Raw genomic sequence first — 19,048 nt, 5'->3', positions numbered from 1 at the left:
CAGAGGGTTCACCTGCTGGCCAGAATGCTTTTAGCTGGGCATTTGTGGCAAGAGAGCCTTGTAATTGGGTGCCCCGCTACCTGCTTACGAGACTCTAAGCTGATTTCCCTCTCTCTATGTCCTGTGGCGTGGACCTGCATTCTGAGGTTTCAATATGGCAGGCTACCATATTTGATTCACTTGTCTTTTATCCATGGTTCACACTGCCACGGACCTGCTCACATTCCTGTTTTGTGGCTCAGAGCAAGTGTTCACGTACCTGTGCAGAGCAATCCATGGCAAACGGCCACCGCCCAGGCTAGCTGGCAGTCTCAGAGGAGCATGTACTGAACGTGGTCTATCAATCCTGGATGTTGTGTTGTTTGATTTACAGGGACAAATTGTAGTAGCCCTGTGAGTGAAAGCGAGAGGGAAGGTTCCTCACTGTTTGACCTTCGACAAGGAGGAAAGCACGTGCATTCTGAGTTCACGGTCAAGCTTAAGAGACTTTTCCACAAGCTCTTTCTCCTTTTTGAAGTCATTATGAGGTAATGTGTCATGCTTAAAGTCAAAGCGTTGCTGACGTACACTTTCTTCTTTATGAAAGACAATCTCCCGCTGAGGGAATGTGACTGTGAGCCTTTTAAGGAGGGCTGACCATGTACGCAAGATAGCAGATCCTTTAGAAGGGACAGCTATCGCTTCCATATCAGGACTATGAGTCTTCATAAGGGCTGGCGAGGTCCCTGTTGCTAGAGGAGGATGCATAAACTGTGAACTGTATGTTTTAATGCATCTACTGATGCTGGGAATCTATAGGTTTCCTTTTCCACCATCCTGAGTACCAACTATATGGTGGGATTTTAACCACTTTTCTCCACTATCCCTCGGAGAGCTGATAATCTTGGAAAGTAAGTTACTGAAAGGTCGGTGGGGTTCTTTTGTTGGGAGACTCTGGGGTGGTAGTGGTCTGTATGTCAGGCTTCCTCCGAAGGCTAGTGATGAACTGGGGAACCAGGGGGATCCTATGTGTACCTCCTGCAGGGTCTGCATCATGGAGTGGATGTTAGTACCCGGCCCACAGGCCGATCCCTTTCCCACCAGACAGCATCCAACATGGGACTTTGTACCAGTGTACTATTCATTTCAGTCTAATGTGCATTATTTGAATTCAATGTTGAGTTATTAAACAGAAGAGATATGACAGAGGCACATATTTTGCTATTTATGTTGTCCATGTGTACTGTGTGAAGAGGTACACCTACAGCCCTACAGAGTACAATCTTAGCTGACATGCACCTTGTTGCCCAGAGACAACAGGCCACACCCTTACTGAGAGAAAATGAAATGCAGGTAGGAGAGTAGTGCAGAACAGGACAACCTCTGTTAAGACAGTACAGCGGGACAGAGCAAGAAAGAAAGACATTTGCAATGGGAAAGCACCAAAAACAACCACTGAAACATACTAGAATAAAAACGCAGAACTCGTAGACCCGTTTGACATGAAATGGCTCTTACCATATGCCCGGGGGTTCGGTCCACTGTAGGGGTTGCGGGTAGAAAATAGGGTGTCTGTCAGCTCTGCAATGAGTGCATTGAAATCGTGCAGTGGGTCAAGGTCCATGGGGGAGTCTGCATTGGTAGAGTCCTCCAGATCGCGCCAGGACATATCATCCCTCTTGTTCTGTGGGGGGAAAAAATTAAGCTAAAAGTAAAGCATCCAATGAATAGAATGGTGGATACAGACAGGCCCATGCTCAAATCCTGGCCAAGGCAGGCCCAAACCCTTTGAGATACTGAGACTAAAGCAACAGTCACACAGCTCAGAACAGATTGCCATGAACCCTCTGGATAAAGGTTGTGGCACTGGGACTCAACCCAGCACAGGTATGCCCTGCTACATTAGAGCGATATAGACTGAGGTAATACACTCCAACAATACCACATGGTGACTCTTAACCCAAATGACCCGTCCCTCCATACCCCACACCAAACCCTTCAGCTAATTGTACACAGAGCCTTGTGCACCTACCTGAGCTGCAGAGGAAACCAAACTGCCTTTCTTCTGCCGGAGCTGAAACAGAGACATTTTCAAAATTGACAAACTAGAGCACAGTGTGAACGACAGAGAAGAAAAAGTATAGACAAAAATGTGGAGAGCTAAAGGAGGAAAGAAGAAATAGAAAGAGTGAAAGAGGATGTGAGAAAGAAAACCCATTAAAGAAAATGAAGGAATATGGGGAAGATAAGATGCTGGTTAACTGACATGAAATGAATAGGACTGTGTATAAGTGAGCGAGATGGAGAAATTGAAAATAAAAGAAAGGCTGCATTGTGAATAAACGGCAACTGCATAGTACGAAGCATGAGAAAGTGTTACATAGGCAATTTGTAAAATAGAATGAAAGAGCAACAAGCAAGGCATAAAGGAACAGCAAAAGAGAGAATGATAAAGCCAGGGAATATTAAAAGAGTTGGAAGGAACACTGTTGGCTTGAGAGTAACAAAATGGGCAAAGAGAGGGACAGTTGGAAAAGGGAGACTGAAGGAGCAAGAACACAGGAGAATTAGAGCATGATGATGAGATGAAAAAGAAGAGAGATCTGGATAATGAAAGTCAAGGAAAACTTAATGGCCGATTAAGTGAAGTAGAGGGAGTGAAGGTGGGGAACAATGAGAGTGGAAGTACCTTAGTGTACGGTGAGAAGAGGAAAGTGGGGAGTGAAAGGAGAGTGTAAAAGATGGGAGGGTGGCATTGAGGAGTCATACCTTGCTTCTGACGTACAATCGCCATTTGTGGTACTCCCGTATGACGATCTCGCTATGCCTCTTCCTGTACTTTCCCTCCATGAGTACAGCCTGCAGTCAAGATAACAAGAGACATGTGAAAAGATAAAGATGACAGAAAAGCTGAAGAGAAAAGTGAAAACTGGGATTAGGAGTGTCAGGTCTCAGAGAAACCTAGATGTCAGGGCAATACGTCCACATATCTGCCAACCTTCCCGTACATAAATAGAGATTGGAAAATATATTACTAGTCCACAGAGAACACCACCAATAACTCAAGTTAGTCAGTAAGTAGATGAAAATACAATTATTTATTAGGACTTCACTAAGCGTAAAAAGTTGGCAAATAAGTAAGGTAATCAAAAACCATATATTACATACATATACATTCATCATACAAAATAAGAGTACTGTGAAGAATTCTGCGGTCCCTCACTAAAACTCTGCATAAAGTCTCCTCTCAAGTGGCCAGGGGAGGGAAGACGCTTCCTGATCCCAATCCTGGGGGTGGTGTACTGTGGGAGGATCACCTGGGTGGAGATAGGGCCCAGGGTGGTGTGGAAATTCCATGGGATGAGAGACAGTATTTTTCCTCTGAAGGGACACCCTTACCACTATGCCAGTAGAGGGTATGGCTTATTGTCATTTTAACATCTCTCAAGCTTTTGGTAAAACTGAGATGGTAAACACCAAGGTTGTAATCCCACAACATATTACACAAAAGAACAAATCTTTTGTATCCCTAAAAACACATACCCTCCTCAATACTAAAGGTACACTACAAGGAATAGCAGAAGTATTGCCTTCTCCACACCGTCTTCCTCCAATGATGTTAAAGCATACAGCCCCTCTGTTAGAAAGACTAAGAGAATTAAATTCACCCTTAAAAATATACTAAAAGTGGATTAAACTAGTTTCACTAAAGTGCACTATATATCCTAGAATCCCATAGGGACTGAGACGAAGAAAGGGCTGAAAAGGCATGTAAAAGTGAAGGACAGGCAAGAAGGCCTAACGGCCTTTGCAAGGGTCAGGAAATTAACACTAAGGGCCTGCACTTGAAATCAAATGCCCCAACTAAGAGGCATAAAAAGCTGCAGCAGGAGGGGGAAGAAAGATGGAGCTGGAAGGCTGCCACTAATAGTAGAAGCAGAAGAGCACAAGGCTGGCAGTTCATGAGGAAGTCTGGTCACTTTAGTGACGCTGGGACACGAGGAAAGCAGATTTCACAAGTTCCGAGAAGGTCCTAAGTTCACAAGCCCTGCCTTAGCGTGGCTGCCCTGAGAGAGACATGTTGAGATTGAAGGTCTTCCCAGGTGTGCCTACTGGCTTTAATTGTAGAGCTGTGATCGTGCTGCAACCTGCGGCCTGTGTAAAAAAGCAAGTTGTGGGACAGAGGAGTGAAGGAGACCAGGCCGGATCAGAGACACCCATGCTGCAGAGGGCTGTGGGACCCACTGCGCCTAAAGAGGTAGCAGACGAAGTCGAGAAGTGGAAGCAGCCCGCAACCGCCTGGAGCCGGTGAGTGAAGCTCTGTGTTCAGGTTGACTCTGGGAACCTTGCCGGTAACCGTTACCAGCTCCAAATTAACTCGCGTAAGAGAGTGGGAGCGCGTAGAAACTTTGTCATTGTGAAGAGTCCTGCTGACAATGGAAATGTAGCATACCCACACAGTCAAAGTCTGAGTGCTTGCGTGTAAAGAAAAGCTCTTAATTTCCCATTGCTAAACTGTTCTAGGTTACCGGAGTGGTCACGTGTTTCCAATTACAAAAGGGGAACATTTTTCAAATCACTCAGAAACCCCAACGCTGACTTTCACAAATTGTTACAAAAACGTATTGCATCAAAGATAGGTTGTGTGTGAACAATTGTAGTTCCTGACAGGAATCAAAGAATATCTCTGTCTGGTTCTTTAAGGTTAAAATATCTTCCTTAAAGAGTGGTATGTGTCTACCTAAATCTGTTTCTCCTTTGAAGATTGAACCTTGTAACATCAAGAATAAGTATTCTGTAAATTTAGAAGTTGTTGAACTGACGAGAGAAAGCATTACTCAAGCCAAGAGGAAAAACCTTTCAATAGTGAAACCAGCCCTGATGAAATCTATCCACCTGAATTCTGAGGTTGTTAAAGTTGTTAATGGTCCAGTGTCCTCTGATACAAGTGTGAAATTGTTATCCAAAGCTGGGAGTGTGGCAATACAACTTTAGGGTAGCCACTGGACGCAAGAAAGTGTGAAGGGAGCTGGGTGCTTGTAAGAAGATTAAGTCAATAATCTGTAATGCTGAGACTGTTGAAGTCGAGAGAGAGGTAGTCTGGAAGCAAAGGCAGGTTATACTGGTGGCAGTATTACGGGCAGATGAAGAGGCAAAGAGGCTCCCCTTTACTTACAGCATAGGGAAACAAAGAGTGCTTTGCATACCTGTGGAGGTTGAAGAGTCTTGTCTTTTGCATGCCCAACAATTATAAAATGCATTGTGGAAGCAGAAATACCAGAACTGTGGTTGTCTATAATACTGTCAGTGTATGTTACATTAAAGGTGGTTGAAGTAGTGACATACTGTGGAACAAAGGAGTCTATTATCTCGGTAACTGTAGTAGAGGGTAGTTGTCAAGAGGAAAGCAACACCTTGAGAAGAAGCCTCCTAAAAATGATACCAAAGATACTGCAGAGGTCTTAAATTGTTGAAGAAGAAGTTGTTCATTTATTCTTTGAACTGTGGCATAACAATCCTGGATAGAGGATATCCAGGATTACCATTGGTGCTGTTTTCTTGGCTGGAATTGGAAGGGGAACCTTTCAACAGAAAGCTGATAAAACTTTACAGGCAGATTTTTGTTTGGGGAACTTTTGGTTTCATTTGGAACTTACAAGAAACCTTACTTTTCTTTTTGAATATTTGGGGAAAATGGACTTTGAACAATCCTGTGGGAGGATTTACATAGGACAGGTGAGGGTCTTCCAAATTACTGGTTGTTGGTTAGTCACTCATTTATGTTGTGTACGATTTACTTTGAATGTTGTTGTTGTTTAGTGTGAGGGCCAGTTTTGTTTATGTAAGGAGTGATACTGTTAGCTCTTAGACTAGGCAGGGAACTCCCTGATGGAGTAGGTTTAGCAAGGATTTATTTGCACCATTTTCTTTTAATAAAATGCTCAATTCTAAGAAAAACACAAGTACCTTACGTTGTCCTGTTTCTCTTCCTGCAGCTTCCATGCGTGCGCGCCATGCCCCCTGCTTCCCGCGACCCGACGCCAATTACAAATTACGGGTGCATGCGCATCTGGAAGTTCCACGCCGTCGCAGGGCACGGGCCTGAGCACATTGAAGGCTATGTGGCCATCTATTATCATTATTATTAAGGTGACTTACTGTTTCTTATTGGGGTACCTGTGTAAACACTGTACCTTGATTTAAACCACTTGTGCCCCCTTAAAGCTCTGTATATTCTGAGTTTTGTGTTTCTTGCTCGTGTGTTGGGTCACTCTTACTCATGTGAGCGGCATGAGGAAAAATAAGCGCGAAATGTATAGCAATAAGAGGACCGTACCTCTGACAAGGAGAGAATCTAGGGCTGTGGCTGGCCCTTTTGATGATATTTTGTCCGCAACTTTGGTATTTACCCGTATTAAAGGTACTACGAGTATGGCCTGCAAACTGCCCTTACCTCTCTCGCCTCCCTCCCCTGTGGAAAATGCTGTCTTGAACTTGGTGGAGGATGGGGAGGTTGCAGATGAGTCTTTCCTGCTAATTGACTCGGGGGAACCCGGTAAGATCCCACAAGGTGTTAGTCAACCAGTAAAACCCCTTTCTCTGGATCAAAATGAAAGTGATTGTAGTCCAGAAATGATTAACAGCTCACTTCTGGCTCTATCACAGTACCCATTGGGGAAGGAGGCGGAATGAAAGCTCTCTTCGGCACAACCGATGGGCCGGGAGTCTGTAGGGAGGCCAGTACAAGAGGACTCCATAAATAGTTTGATATTAAGTGAACTTACACTGCACACCATCCTATTTAAGCAGCTTATAGCTGCAGTAGACAGACAAAACTACTCTATTGGTAGCTGTGGAATGGCCAATTCTAACCTGTTGGATCTAATGGAGCCCTCGTTGGCTCCTTCGGGACCTTGGGGGGGCGGGGGGGACAGGGCGCCCAATCCAACGACATGTCCAATGGAGATGCCCGCTCCTTTGGAATTCCATGAATAGTCAGATATGTTAATGAATGAGGACCCCAAGAAAGCTGGTCCTAGTAAAAAAAGGAAGGTAAAAAAATGAAGATAGATTTGTGAAGCAGAAACAAATGAATCAAAATACAAATAAAAACAAAAATAATAGAAGAAAACAACCCTACAGAACAGAAAGAATGTCGCAGGACATAAACGGAGACATGACAAAGTCTCCAGAAATAATTGGCAATGGCTCTTGAGAGGTGATGCAGAAGACTCAGATTCTGACATCATAGAGGTAGACGAGGGACCAGATGTGTTATTGTGTAGAGGGTCGGGGGGCACTGCTGCCCCAGACTCCCTATCTGAGACCTTAAAAAACAAGCGCACAAAGCACCCATTGAGAGGTCCTATTAGTAACAGCGGGGGCTTCATGATGCCAGACCCAAATATGCAGGGAAGCCTGTTAAATTTCTTCCCTAAAAAAACAGCAGCTCGAAACTACTATGACTGCCCCAGCCCCAACATTAATCACTCCCACAGATAAAGGTATTACTCCTCAAAGGACAATAGAGATTCTTATTGCCACAGGGAGGGGGTCACCTCAATGGACTTAACAACTATATCAAACTTAGATAAACCAGCAGAAGCGATGAAAATGTACATTCTATGCACCTTGTCAATGAACCGAAGCCCGCAGGACTGTGTTTTCAATCCAATGGTCCCGAGCGCAACAGTTGCTTGCAACCCCAGATTAAAGAGAGAGCTATGGAATCCCTGGTTTGTGCTAACCCCCCTAGGGGTGTGGATCCTAGAGAAGTTGTTCCTGCTGTAAACCTTTTGGAAAGTGGCCCTGTGATGGAACGGGTCATTAGAAGGGTCATAAAAATAATGCTTGACGACCATGAGAATGCTGTTCAGAATGAAATTGTCCCTAATGAAACCCTACCCCCGCCACAGGCAACTTATCCAGCTGTGAATGAAGAACTCCAAAACCAGAATCCTAAGGCTGTAAATACAGTTCGGGGTTTATTGAATGATGGTGTGCAAATTGAACTGGAGGGGGATAGGGAATCAAATATGACAGCTATGGGTGACAAACTGGGCCCGGATTGTCAGGACAGTGGACTTCATCCAATTTTACCTCCACAGGGCCACTCGGATCTATTACCAGCGGCCACACGACCCGTAGCAATAAATTATCGCCCATTTAAATGTGGAGAATTCCCAAGCATACTCTTACATTACCTTTTTGACAAGGGAGGACCTCCGTCACTGAACAGACTAACGGTTTTGGCACTACTTGGGGGAATCCCAAGTCTTTCCCTTATTTCTACAGTAATAATCAATTATTAATCAATTATTAAATTAATTACAGGGGACATTAAGCTGGTGGATTTTGTGCATCCGGTAAGATATGATTATGTAAGGGTTGTGTTCCATTCTAACAGCATCACGGAGGCAGTCTTGAAAGAAAGCAGTTCATTCCATAAATTGGGTTATGACCTGGAGAGGGTGGCTCCTGGTAGGGGTCCCCCTGCCCAGGTGGGGAGGGGGTTGATTGTGAATGAGAAACTGGGCACTAATGTCAATAGAACGGACAGCACCTTTGGAGAGCCTAACTTTAGATGGCTGGCCCTTCAATTAAGAGACTCCATATTACAACTTCAGGGTTTGAAGCCTAATAGTTAGTAGATGTGCAACTTTTCCCCTGATAATTAGGAATTCGAGGGGGAATTGGTCATTGAGGAACTCTGTTGAAATCTGTGCCTTACTTAAAGAATGTTTTGTTTTTTGTATACAAGAAACCTGGTTCACTACTGATTTTGTTTTAGATGGCTTCATTGTCTATTCTTCTGTAGCAAAGCAAGGTCCAGTAGGTAGGCCAGCAGGCGGCCTACTTATAGCAATTGCAACATCATTGGGGCCTAAAGTCATCAAAACTTACACGATTTAAGACTGGTGCCTTTTATTGCTATTATGTTTAGAACACAACACGTTTATCAGGGAATGTAATCTTTTGATTATTAGCATCTACTTGAACCAGAAATTGGATATTGATAAAGAGCATAAAAAATTGGGGGACCTGATGAAGTATGAAATTTCTACTAATTTGGTAATGATAATTTCAGGGGACTTTAATGTCGGAATTAACAATGTTTACACCACCACTAATGCTGAGGCTGATGGTACCTCAAACTGGAAACAGGGTAAAATATCCCCACAGGGGCACCTTTGGAGGGTTTTTCTGGAGTGTTGGGGTCTGTCAAACACAATGGGCCTATAGAGAAGACAAGCCCCTTACTCTACTTGGTTTAGAGGGATACAAACTAGTGCAATTGATTATATATTCCTTACAGATCCACTTATATGTATGGTAAAGGAATTTAAGTTGCTGAAGATGAAATGCAGTGACCACAAGATTCTGTATCTGAATTTTGAGGTGAGTGGGGTTCTGGCTAGCAGTCACCCGAGCCTAACGAATTTAGAAACGAACCAGGGAAAAAACAGAATTGTGTGGCACAGGGGCAATGTAGAAAAAGTAAATGCGGTCTTTCTTAATGACTCTAGCTTGGGGAAAAAGCACTTAATGTACACTAAAGATTCCTTTTCGCAATATGTGGGAAATGTGATCACACAAACGACAGTCCCTCTTAAACCAGGTCAGACCAGGTTTAATCATATACATTCTCATGATCCTGCAATCAGAACATATAAAAATCAGAGACAAAAATCTTTGAGGTTGCTCGCCAAAGCCACACTCCCCCTGGCAGAGAAATCGGCCCTAAAAAAAGAGACGGCCAACCTTTGGAAAAGGAAGATCACAGAGCGCAGAGTCATGCTATATCAGATAGATGGGGAAAACATCCTCTGCGCACTGAAGGATAATACATCTAGATCCTTCTGGGCACTGGTTAACAATAAGGCTACTTTGAATTTCATGGCACTCTCCACTGCAATTTCAGACCATCAGTGGGGTGGGCACTTTGGCAACCTTTACCAATCAAGACGGTGTACTCAGCAAATTCCATTGAATCTATAGAACGTTGAATGGAATATTGACATCAGTCAGGAGGATATTGGTGTTTTGATAACCAGGGCCCCAGCTCAAGGGCAGCTGGTCCAAACTGCTTGGCTAATGTCATCTTCAAGCAAAATAAACAGCTGTGGACCAAAATACTGTATGTTCTGTTTCAGGATATTCTCCAGTCTCGTATCATTCCAGCTACTTGGCACACCTCGTATGTGATACCCATATATAAAAAGGGTGACCGCTCCAATCCTCTTAACTATAGGCCAATAGCCTTATTGGACGCAGACTCAAAAAAGTTTTCAGGGCTTATCCTAAACCATATCCATATCTGGATTAATAAAAACGACATCCTGTCCAAGTTTCAATTTGGATTTAGGAAAAATGTGGGAACTGTCGTGGGGGGGCTGCTGTTAACTGTGATGCAGGATAAAGCATGGAGAAAGGACGCTGTGCCAATTTACATTGCATCCATTGATCTTTCAATGGCGCTCGATAATGTGGATCGAACACTCCGGTGGGGAAAGTTAAAACAACTGGGAATGCCATCTGCCCTCCTCGCTATTTTAATACATACAGCTACATGAGGGATCCCAACTGCAGGTCTGTTTGAACAACGAGGGTAGTCTCTCCACTTCAATTGATGCACCGAATGGCCTACGACAGGGGTGCGTTTTTGCACCCACCATATTCAACCTGTATGTCTCTGATGTAAGGCAGGGGTTGGAAGTGGTGGCTTTTGCACCCCCCCCGATGGTTGAGGGAATTAAAATCTGCTGGTCGGCATATGCAGAGGACTTCATGCTTTTTGATCACACCCCTATAGGGCTACAGCGCCTGCTGTGCAGATTTCGAGATTACACAGAAGCAAATCACTTAATAATTCATGAGAACAAAACTGTTATTAGATTACATCTGTGCCCCTAGGTAAAACAATATTCCTGGTTTTTGAACCACATAAAAGTGGTGATAAGGCATAACATACAATACTTGGGCTATCCCATCTTTGGTAATAAACAGAAATCCTACTATAGACAACATATGGATGTTAAAATCAAACCTCTAATGCTCCAATTAAAAAAAATTGATTGCAAATATGGAAAATTTAAAATTCTACCCGCCTTACGCTATTATAAGCAAAGAATATTACCACAACTTTGCTACGGATTGGAGCTTTTTCCCAGATGGTTCATGGAAGAATTGAATAAATATGAAGGACGGCTACTAAGGATAATCTTACCATGTCTACCAAAGTGTTTACAGTTGGCAGTACTACGGTATGAATTAGGCCTAAATTCTCTCTCGTGTCCGATGGTATGGAAAAACTGTCCTTACTCAGGAAATTGGTTACAACTGCGAGAGTAACCTCATATGATCTCTTGGGATCGGGTATACGCAGTAATAATTCTACTTCTGCCTATATACTCGAACTCAAGGACGAATGCATGAATTATCTGGAATCCTTGGGCCTTACACTTGAACTCTTAATGTTTAACCCTAACAAAGTAAAAAGATGCCTGGAATGGGGGGACTGGGATACTACAATGAGTGCTGTGGGAGCTACAAGGTTCCAAAAACACATGGTAACCCACTATAACAATTTGGGCAGTGCTGAATCATATCTTGTATCGTTCCCCGCCAAATTGGCCAGGCACTTATTTATGCGATTCAAGTGCAATGTTCTTCCCACAAGAGAAATCCTGTATGCTCGAAGTAACGAGTTAGGGTGGGTTCAAAGTTGTTGATTTTGTGAGGAATCTGAAGTAAAAGAGTCTTTGGAGCATTTGATGTTGGATTGCCCAGTATTGAGACCACAGCGGATACAGCACTTTAGCAAATTTGTTGCACCTACGGACTTAATTAACCTGGATTCACTCTGGTGGAAAATGTTACATGGAAAAGATAAATCATTACATATAGCTATTGTGAGGTACCTGAGAAATGTATGCAAATTAGAAACACAAAGTGAACTCCAGGTGGAAATGTGGACTAAATAAGCGTATAAATAGAATGTTCTATATGATGACATTAAGAAACCTTTTGTCCTTATTATTTATTTCTGTATTGCACTGATTTGACTAGTTTCTTTCTGACCTGATTGATGATATGATTTTTAAGTTGTGAATAGGTTGACTCCTTTTTTTTTATTTAATGATGGTTATTTGGTATATACGCTGCACATTTTTTATCTTTCATTCTCTATTGTAGATTCTTTTCTTTTATCTAATGATGGGTATTTGCTATATATGTTGCACATTTTTTTTATCTTTCATTCTTTGTTGTAGATATTGATTTGTTCTTTTATTTGACATGTTTTAATTTGTAATCTTTTAAATCTTTGTAAAGGTTAGCAATAACCATACACAAATAAGTAAAAAAATAAAAAAAACACAAGTAGTTGTCTGCCTCGCATTACTGACCCCTCACAGTACATACCAGTAGTCAACAAGTGAGTAATTAAATGTAGGAAAAAAACAGTTAGATTAGATCGGATAATCACAACCCAGTTTGCTCTGTCTTATGAATTTCAGCCCTAAAATGTATGGGTCTTTGTGCACTAAAAGTCACAAGTTCCACGATGGTTTCTCCAGGGAAGGTATTTCAGATCACATGCAGTGGTCTGTGATTGTGACTGCAAAGTTCTTTAAAGTAAGGTAAGTACTGTGGTGGACCAGAAGGAGTCGTACTCATGGTTAACATATCAATGGTTTTATTTAAAAAAATGGAAAAGGCCTTTCTGGCCCTATCGCTAAGAGGGATTCCCCTGCCTACAAACTAAATTAAGGGTGCTCATCATATGTCAAAAAAACAAAAAGGAGTCCCCTATCCACTATCTGGCAACAGAACCTCAGAAAAAACAAACATAAAAATTAGCCAGAGAGGTCGTCTCCCAGCTCTAGCTTTAGAAGGCCGATGTTAGTTGCACCTCTCCCAAAGTACTGGTTGTAGAACAACAATGTTTGTTCTCAACAGTTAATAAAATGCAAGATTTCAAGTCTCTTTTTAAGTTGCTTAAGAAAACGTGCAAGTCTTCTTGATACATTTGGTTTATAAATTCTTGAAATGGAGGGGTCACACCCTTAGTCCGTTTCCACCAACATTTCGTACCCCCAATACTGTAGCTTGTGTTGATTGTTACCAGAAGGGAACCTGAAAGGTTCAATGTCTCATCTTTAGGGCTCTCCAGGCCCCTTTGCTGCTCTGGATCACTTCTTCCTTTCTCTTTAATCCATTCCACTCGCCTCCCTCCATCCTGGACAACCCTGGTACCTTCTCTGGCTTCGCGTGCGCTCTAGTAGGATGACATCTCTGGCATTCTCCTCCTTCTGCCCATTTCGGCAGTCTCAGTGATCATCGTACCGAGAGCGGAGGATTCTTTCCTTCCTTGTTCCCTGGTCTCTGTGTCGGTTCTCAGGCTCCAGACCAACCACGGCTGCAGCATTGTCATACCACCACGTAAAACGGTTCGTCTCCAGTCTGTCTTACCAGTTTCCGTGTTCGTCACACTCAGAGTGGAGGTCTAGTTCCTCCGTTGTCCCCGGGTCCCAGCATCGTTTTTGGCTCCCAGGCCCACCATGGATGCAGCGTGGTCATACCACCTGGTAAGACTGTTTTCCGTTTCCATTTCAGCAATGTAGCCCTTCTCGGTGCCGGTCCTCCGGCATCTCGCTTCTTCAGTTCCCCACGCTACCGCTGGCTCCACAGTGTAGCACGGCTCTGCCCCTCCAGGGTGTTTGCATGTTAGAGACTCACCTCTGTGTAGGATTCTTTCTCCTCCATTCAAGTTCACTCGTCTCTTTATTCTTGCTGCCATACTTCAAAGGGGGTGTTGTTTTTCATCAGCAGCTGCGTTCAAGGGAATGCCAGCATTACCTTGAGCTAACAATATAGAAGTAATGTCAATACGGTTGAATGCAAAACAGAAGTAACAGCAGTCTTTTCCACTCCCATATATGCAGAGAGAAAATTCCTCATAGGGAGTTCCTTATAGGAATGGAAGTCCTTGTCCCCTTAGAGGGGATTCACTGCCAGTGAGGTCCTCCTCTCCCAGACCGCTAGGGAGGGTCTTGCTTAGCAAGCTCCCCACCCTAGCCTCACAGGAGGCGTCTCCCCCCCAAGAAAGAAGGAACAAATTCCCCAGATTCGTCACAGTATTTACTTCAAGTCAGGTAAGTACCCCACTCTATCCTGTTACAAGGACAAGTCCTAGGATAGGATCCTTGAGCCAGGTTCTACAACCAAAGACAAGGCCAGAGGGAGTTTAGGGACAAGGGCTCTACACCCAATGTTACTGTTTGGGACAGATAGAGGTATGTTCACTTAACCCCCTGACTCTGAGGTTTCCAGGTGGCACGGAAAAAGAAAAAATAATCAAAGGTCAATATACAATATATGATATATGTGCACAAAAGTCACAATATACATAGTATATCTGAAAGACAACGAGTGATCTTCTCAAAGTGGTGTGGTTAGCAACTGAATATTTTATTACATTAAAAAGGATTGCACACGTAAGCGCCATTCAAATAGTACCGTTGATCAATTGCTCGAGTCATGCTCAAATGTTTAAACACATTGGCGATACATTGCACCACCACACACTTTACCATTCATTTTTGAATTGTATAAAATATATAATGAAATCTACCTGAAAACATATAAACGGCTAGATTGGACGATGGGGGAACAAAAGACCAAGTAGCTTCAGCGTTCGGCCATGTTCGTCATGATACTCCCTTGCCATAAATTGAGACAGCTATGTTTAAAATGTAAACTTATTACCAACTTTGGAACCTGAGGGCTCTAGGTTGGGTATTCTAACTAATTTAAGATTGTGTAATTGGTGAGAAGAAAATTTGAAATTGGAGACTGTGAGGGAGGCATGGTATCACAAGTAGACACAAGAGCTGAAAGTTTCAAAACCTTTATTGATGGTTTAAAAAGGGTTGGAAAACTCCTATCTTGCCCTATAACCAAGATGGCAGTATTCTCCACGAACAAACAAAAAGAAAATACAGTCCTAGTCAGTCTTTAGTCAAAATAAAATGGCCTATACTAATAAACCAAATGCCTGCCCTCTTTCTAATACAATAAATGTCTAAAGGGAATATGTAATGCTAAAAGAAAAATCAGTTTTCAAAAGAAATGTCAGTGTGGCCAAGTAAACTCCCTTCACCACGTTTTGTAGCACAGGGTAACGTGGCACGCTTGGACCTTGCAACACACTCTGGCTTCGGACACAAGGATGCAGTTTGTTTCGTGGACCAGGGCCCACTTGGCCTTCCACAAAAAGGCACAAGTTTATCCGCTGGGCCTCTCGGCTTTCTCTCACTCCAGCCCAGGTCACCTTTTAGCTTGTAATACAGTTAAAAACAAGTTTGTTTCTTTCGGGTTACCATAATTCAGAAAAGGTTTCCCTCTGCCAGGCTCAAAACCGTGAATCACAATTTGTGGGGGGTCCCTTCCCCAAGCTTCAATCACACCCTCATAGGCTTCCCTCTGTCGGGTTCAAGCCTCCTTTCACTTTCCTTCCACTGTCAAAGATTTTCAAGACCACTTCAACCTTCTTTCCCTTCTTTCCTCAAACGTCACTTTTTCCCTCCTACATGAAGGCCTCTTGGTATATGTAGTTTCGAGCACAGTACTTATTTCAAAGTTCAAAGATATCTCTCACATCCAGGTTTCCCTCTTCCGGGATCAAACCTAACGGTTCAAATCTTGTATCTCAGTTTCATTCTCTCCACGCTGTTTCTACGGCATCAGACATTTCACAGAGGCTTTCGATTGGGCAATCTTCTTTCGCCGGACCACTCTGTTCCTTTGTATCTTTAATTTACAGTTCTTTGCAATACTTTGCTTTCGCTCACGTCTTATCAGCAGACACGCAGCCTTCATTCGTCAGATACTATTGCCGTCAAGTTTCATTTAACACAGACCTTGCTTTCATCAACTCACCGGCTGTGTTAATTCATTTTTGTCTTTCACGGCTTTGATCCTCAAATCAAGGCTGATACCACAACTGCCGCTACACCTCCTCAACTCTGTCGTTCACCCGGGAGGATGGCTGGTAACCTTGAAACAAAAAAGAGGTTTGTCTCTTCTCTCTAGCTGAGCTTCCTTGCACAACCTTCAAGGCTCTTAGGAGGTAATCTCTCGCCGGGGTGTCCAAGGTTTTTCCGTACCTTGGTTCCGTCCCTCGGCCTGTTGCTCTGCTCCGCTTGGTTCGCCGTCGCCCTGGAAGAACTGCTCCTTCTCGTGCATCACCTTGCCTCAAGTGTGTCTCAGTGCTCCAGCTTTTAACCGCGCGGGAAGAGCGAATAGGTACCAGGTGTATGTAATTAAGATCAAGTACCTGACCCTGCCTGATCTTATTAGTGGGACATGTCCAATGTATTGCATTGGTGTTACTCCTTTAAGCCTCAGACCTCCGCTTCCTCAGCTCAGTGTTTGTGCAGGAAAGGGGGGGATCTGGGAAGTTGGAATATACTATAAAATAGGGTTGGACAGGGTTATTTGGAAAGCAAGGATACAACATTTCGCTATCGGGCGTTCTTCCCCCCACTCCACAAGGACCCCTCACCCAGGTTATCCTCCGACACTTGTCCAGCCCCAGGGTCTGGATCCAAAGGCGATGGCTGTTCCCTGGCCACCTGATTACGGGATCCCCAGGGCCTAGGCAGTAAAACAACCTCTGGTTTTTCACAAGACATTAACAACACCTAATGATATACTGTCCCTACTTTTATGTTGAATGAACTACGCACTTCACTGAATGTATACATATGAATGTTTATGATGCGGGTGAATCTTTGTGGAATAGTCTTTTATGCAGGGAAAATATTTGACTTTAAAATTTTGTGCGTTTGAAAAAAATATAAGTTTCCCATTGCAGTGTGAATAGATGTCGTTGATGGGGGTTTGCTTTTTTGGTGCTTTTATTAAAATCTTTTGGTGCTTTTTTAAAAATCTTTCTGTTTTCTTTTGTCTATTATTGTTTGTTTCGTGCAGTATGTGATGAACCATTTTAGGATTGTTATGTGCTTTTTATGCTTTATGAATTTAAATATAAATGGATTGTGAAAGGTTTTCTTTTATCAACCATTACACAATCAAAAGAAGAAAAAAAAAAAGAGGGAGGTAGGATCTCAGCTTCCTAAGGCACCACCCAAGGGAAAAATACTCCTTTTCTACAGTTGCCCACCTAAGCTCACTCTCCTTAAGCTGGTGACTAATAAAACATTTAGGATGTTCCCGGCCTTTGTCATCGAACAGAGAGGACTGCACCCTTCCCACACTCCTCGGACCATGTGGCTTTCCTAGATGTCTTTTGAGAAAGAAGTGAGGGCAGTCACAGGAGCAGCCATAGTACCATAGTCTATCAAATACTGAAAATACTCTCTAGCAATTAAGCATAGACATACTGGGTCCAAGTTTTGAGACCCCTTGCTTAACAGAATTGGTAATCAGCCACACCAGAGTTAATCTTTGCGTATTGTTGTTATGTTGAATTTGTGTATGAATGTTATGTATGTGAAGTGTGTGTAAGAGGGGAATTATTTTGTTAATTATTCACTTTAGTATAGTTTTCTCAGAGAAAGGCACAGATTGATGTTGGTCTTTGCAGGAAATGATTCAATAAAAATATATTTCTATCAAATTTAAACTTTTTGAATGACTTATGATGATGGATAACTGCTAGAGGGTATTTTATGCGATTTTCTGTTTTCTTCTTGTACACCCTAGCCTAAATGTAAGCTCTAGCTTTACCTCCCCTTTTTTGTTGTTCAGTATAGTACCATAGTCTGCCATAATATTCCTTTAATACTAAGTGAGACCTTAGAAAGTGCTCAACTGGACTTGGACTGTGGGAGTTGACCAGTCTTCTACAGCGTGTACATTTCTGGGTTAAACCGGAATCATGCCCCCACCAACCTCATGCCCATGGTAGGTCACTGATGCTTGACCAATCTGGCCCTTGTTAGCGTTCATTGTCAAGTAGCCCTGCAACTGAGGTGTCTCCCATGCTCCTCCCAAGTAGAGCTGAAAACTGTAATTTAATCCAGCTTTTCCATGTACAATTCATCTATCCCAGGGGTCCCCAACCTTTAATGCGCAATGAGCAAAATGTGCATATCAAATGAAATGGTAAGCAACATCCATTCTTCGACAGCAAATATCAGTGCTAAATTGGCAGAAAAAATTACAACCCAAATTAGAAATGTAATACATTTTAAGACTGCTAATAGATCATTTTAATTTGCAGTACTTAAGTTACCTAGACCACGTGAAATTCAAGCAAAGAAAATTTGACATTAAGTGCTTGTGTACATGAAATGGAATTTGAGTGGTCAGTAGGACATTGTTAGACAGATGGGACCAGTCATGTTGTTCAAAAATATAGTATGACTAAATAAGCCTTACCAGGGCCTTCCGTTTCTCGAGCTATATATTTTGAAGACATTTAGTGCAAATGTTTGAACAGTAAAATTGGTCACAAATGGAGCACTGATTTTCAGGTGCACATAGGGTTCTGCCTGGGGATGTTCCGGGAACATTAGTGGCAAATGGTGCACTCTAATCATACAACATCAGTAATACTGTTTCTCAGTCATTGATTACTGTATTGTGGAGTATTTTCTATTCAGGAATGTTATGACATTTGGCATTTCTGAATTAACAAAGTGTGATCACTACCTCTTGAGTTTTTTTTCCAATGGCCAGGGTTAGGCAGCATGAAGATATCCAACAGCCAGAGGAACTGGTTGGCGATGCCGATGGTTGACAAGGAGACATTGAAAAGAACTGCCAATTCACTAGAAATTAAGATATTCTCTCAAAACTAACAGACACCAATGGAAGTAGAACACGCCAGAAACAAGCACACGTGATAAAAAGTAGCGAGTCAAGTAGGAAACTCGGGTTTCACACTCTCCCGAGTCTCTCCCATCCAAAACACTCCACTAGACAAAGACCAAGAGACAGGGACCGTAGCTGAAGACAAAGGAGCACTAATCATTACCTAGTACCCAATAGAACAGGGGATCGTTAGTACTTGGAGGGAGGAGAGAGCATGCCAGGAGCT

At 42.8% G+C, this 19,048-nt stretch overlaps 1 protein-coding gene across 1 annotated transcript in view; it reads right to left on the bottom strand.

Annotated features, from left to right (window-relative positions):
- Positions 1-19,048, bottom strand: part of LOC138513838 (MLX-interacting protein-like) — a 652,779-nt gene that overhangs the window by 439,112 nt on the left and 194,619 nt on the right. The window contains exons 4-6 of the mRNA XM_069628950.1: positions 2,749-2,838; positions 2,012-2,053; positions 1,498-1,663 (exon numbers count right to left, since the gene is read on the bottom strand). Coding sequence (XP_069485051.1) covers positions 1,498-1,663; positions 2,012-2,053; positions 2,749-2,838 — 298 coding nt within the window. The remainder of the gene's footprint in view (positions 1-1,497; positions 1,664-2,011; positions 2,054-2,748; positions 2,839-19,048) is intronic.

The sequence above is a fragment of the Ambystoma mexicanum genome, chromosome 12, assembly GCF_040938575.1.
Source record: "Ambystoma mexicanum isolate Mex_15411 chromosome 12, UKY_AmexF1_1, whole genome shotgun sequence".
Taxonomy (NCBI): domain Eukaryota; kingdom Metazoa; phylum Chordata; class Amphibia; order Caudata; family Ambystomatidae; genus Ambystoma; species Ambystoma mexicanum.
The sequence above is the reverse complement of the archived record's forward strand: the minus strand, read 5'-3'. Positions and strand labels throughout refer to the sequence as shown.